General features: G+C 44.2%; 1 protein-coding gene across 1 annotated transcript; it reads left to right on the top strand.

The window, feature by feature from the left end:
• Positions 1 to 241: 241 nt before the first annotated feature.
• LOC147850427 (uncharacterized) lies at positions 242 to 2,668 on the top strand. The gene has a single exon (XM_087336448.1). It carries the CDS (start codon positions 326 to 328, stop codon positions 2,330 to 2,332), a length of 2,007 nt encoding a protein of 668 aa, XP_087192574.1. The 5' UTR covers positions 242 to 325; the 3' UTR covers positions 2,333 to 2,668.
• The last annotated feature ends 1,103 nt before the right edge of the window (positions 2,669 to 3,771 follow it).

The raw sequence follows: 3,771 nt of genomic DNA, 5'->3' as shown, positions 1-3,771 counted from the left end.
TTTATGTTAAGTTATGTTATGCATTCTCTCTGTCAAATACAAAAATTGGCAGATCAGAGAGCAGAACAGAGATAGCAGAGATCGCAGAGCAGACATAGCAGAGATCTGAGAGCAGACATAGCAGAGATCTCAGAGCAGACATAGCAGAGATCGCAGAGCAGAGATAGCAGACATAGCAGACATAGCCGAGATCGCAGAGCAGGAGGCACAGGCACAGAGCAGAGGTACACATTCTTCCTTCCCTCCTTCCCTTCCCTTTCCTTCCTTCTCTGGGTGAGTTGGGGAGCACGAATCGGCCACACCAGAAACACAGGTGTTGGTGGCCATGGTGGGATCTACTCAGCAGCAGCAACAACAACATGAAGTAGCCTCCTCCTCCTCCAACAACAACAACAACAACAACAGCAGCAGCTCAGATCCTCCCCCTCGATCCCTGCGTGTGAAGCGCCCCGATCGCCCCAACAAGCCCGCCTTCATCGAGCAGATCGGCCTCCTGGAGGGCCAGATCGACGCCCTGCAGATCCGCATCAAGGAGATCAAGGACCTCCTTGACACTAAGCTGCAGAACAGGCATGCCGCCTCCCCCGAGACGGTCCATGCTAGGAACCGCCTGGCCGAGCTCAACGAGCTCTTCAAGCAGTCCCTCGAGGCCAAGAAGATCCACCGCCAGGAGCTCGATGTGGTGAAGGAGAAGTTGCGTGAGGATGCGAGGTCCGGCATCCCCCATGTGAAGGTGGAGCAGATGGACGAAGAGATGAAGCAGCTGGAGTACAGGCAGACCCACACAACCCTTCACATTGATGAAGAGAAGAAGCTCCTCCAGCAGTTTGCGAAGCTGAAGAAGACGAGGGAGGCCCTCCTTCTTCACGAAGTCCGTGTGGAGCAAGACCTGGAATCCCGTGCGAAGCTTGTGGAACTCATCAAGGAGGATGATGTGCGCCTCAACGGTCTGAAGGCGCAGCAAGAGGAGCAGCGCCTCCTCCTCGCCGAGATCCGGGACCGTGAGATTAAACTCACCCTCGATGTCCCTGCTCTCGTTCAGGAGAAGAACACCTCCTACCAGAAGATCAAGGCCCTGCGCGAAGAGATCCGACAGTTAAAGCTGGATTTTGCAGCTACAGAAGATGAGTTCTGGAAGAAGGAGAGGGAATGGAGAGCGCAGCAGGCTGCAGATATGAAGGTGAAGAATGAGAAAGTGAGGGAGGAGAGATTGGAGAGGGAGAAGGTTCGGAAACAAAGGGCTCTCGAGAACTTTGTGGAGCCATACACAGTCGAGATTATCCTCTGTGAGCAGCTCATCTCCTACATGCAGAAGATTGCCCCCGAAGAAGAAGGGGAAGCTTTGCCACAGTCCAAACAGAAGCCAGAAGTGTTGGCATCAGCAGGGTTTGGGGATGTTCTTGTTAGCAAGAAGAACCGGAATGACGATGATCTAGAGGGTTGGTTTGTAGGATCTGGTAGTAAAAAAGGGGGCAAGAAATCTAAGTCTTCTGCTTCCCAGAAAAACAAATCAAAGGAAAAGATTTCACTATCACTTGATGCCCTCTCATCCTTCCAAAAGATGAAGGTCTTGCCCCCCACAATCTGCAGTGATGTGCCCAAGAAGATTGAAGAGATTCAGAAGCGCAAGGACTTATATTTAGAGATGCAAAGGAAGGCTCGAGAAAATAGGGAGAGGGGGGAAAAAGAGATTATTGTACTGTCTCCGGAGGAAGAGGCTCTTGCGAGTGGTTCAGAGACCAGCTTTGAGAATGGTTCCCATATGAAACAAGATGGTTTGCATTACAATGGAGGTGACATTCTGAACCTGAATGAATCTATGTTTCCTCCGCTACACAGTGTTTGTAATGATAATGCCAATGTAGAAATCTATGAGGAAAAGGTTGAAAATCCAGATCTAGCAGAGGGGGAAGAAACTAGAATTTTGGAGAATGGTCTAGTGCTTCCAGATTCAGGGGATGAAGTGAAAACAAAAACAGAAATCCATCAAGAATCTGGGGGTGAAGCTACAAAAGAGATATTTCGAGAATCAAAGGATGAAGCTAAAATAGAGCTCCTTCCAGATTCTGAATATCTGGCACAATCACATTTTGCAGAATCTGAGACAGGAGTCAGTGAGATTTCTGAAACCCTAGATCTTGGGTCTGTTGATGGCCCTGGAGTTGGTTTCTTGGAGAATACTGATTTGATTGTAACTGAGGAAAGGACTAAAACCATAGACACTAAAACAGCTTATACAGATTTTGAAGAGGCTTTTGAGGTCATTCCGAGGGGAATGGAGACCAGTGGCACGATTGATGAGGTAAACCAAAGCAATGATGCAGAGAAATGACCAGCGTAATTGACAGTGACTACTGAACTTTTTTGAATCTCAGAGAGGAAATTCAGGTTTATTCTTTACAGATTGCTGTACTGCAAATTTGATCCCCATTTTTTCTGATGTACAAGAAGTTACATCATTAGTTGCATCATGCTATATTTGTTTCTTTATAACGATAGCGCTAATTCACATTCTAAAACAATAGCTTGATTTCAGTATTAATTCTGAACTCTGGTTTTAGGATATAGATTGGATTACTAAAGTTGAATAAAATATGGAACTGGGATTCGCATGTGTAACATGAGATTCTCTTGGACATTATTTAAAAGTCTGGAGCTTATGATATTATTTGGGCTTGATTTTATTCATGCAAACTTTTACTGTGATGTGGTAGCTTGTGAAAAAGCCAGCTCCAGAGGTGTTTTTACAATGCCTTCTGATTTCATGTTAACCATTAGGATTATTGTCCTGATAGCTTAATCAAGGACTATGCATCAGGTGATTGGTCTCTCAAGTTGCCCCGTGTTTGCTTTCATGGTACTTGTTTCCACAGACAGCAGAGGAATGGATTGTTAATTAGTATGTATGGTTAAAATCTACTTAATAATGTGTGTGTTATATTATTGGCCCTATAGGTCGTTTCTGTAGAGTATAATGCCAACTACCTGTGTCACCTGTAGAGTTGAGTTTGGTTGAATAAAGTTAACATCATAACCCAAGAATGTGATTGATCAATGTCACCTTGCATTATTCTGTGTCTAGGTGTTAAAATGGTGCTAATTCTGCACTGAGGCTGCATTTACTGAGTGATTTTGGCATGCTATCAAGTATCAATATTTGTCGTTGTTTCATTTCCTGAAACGAGCACATAACATGGTGCCTTAAAGGATCTTGCCTGGAAATGTTGAGTGCACTGCATAGTTTCCTTTGTAGAAAGGTGCATGCTTTCTTCAGAGGATAATGAATTGCCTACTGACATCATCCCAAACCTCAGAGTTCCAAATGATAATTAAAGATCAAGTTGCTTGGTTGTCTTTTTGAGAACCTGTGGCAGTATTGTCATTTGAAGCCTTAGAAATAGAAAGAATAAGGTGTTCTCCTTTCCCAACCTCAATTACTCCCAGTCCTTTAAATCTTTTCTCTAAGTGTGGATGGTGCTGTATGGTTGCATAAAAAGAAAATGAACCATGTTGGTCAGATTGCTCACATCTTTAGGTATCTCTGTGAATTGAGGGATAAATGTTGAACTTCTGCACTTGAATCTCTTTTGTTGAGTAGATTTTAGATGTTGCAGATCCTGTAGGGTTAGTATAATCTGATTGTAGATTGATGATGATTGATTTTCATGGAATATGACTATCACTGATAATGGTATGGAGAGTTGAAATTATTAATTATGGCTCGGATGTCATATTAGTACGGTTTACAAATTCCAGCTTCCACCTCAAGGA

The sequence above is a fragment of the Azolla caroliniana genome, unplaced genomic scaffold, assembly GCF_043228905.1.
Source record: "Azolla caroliniana isolate FFs.n. ecotype wild unplaced genomic scaffold, voAzoCaro1.0.p SCAF_21, whole genome shotgun sequence".
In the NCBI taxonomy this organism is placed as follows: Eukaryota; Viridiplantae; Streptophyta; class Polypodiopsida; order Salviniales; family Salviniaceae; genus Azolla; species Azolla caroliniana.
Note: the sequence above shows the minus strand (reverse complement) of the source record. Positions and strands in the feature narration are given on the sequence as shown.

Coding starts and splice junctions, on each gene's coding strand:
- LOC147850427 (XM_087336448.1), top strand. CDS start 326: ATGGTGGGATCTACTCAGCAGCAGCAACAACAACATGAAGTAGCCTCC.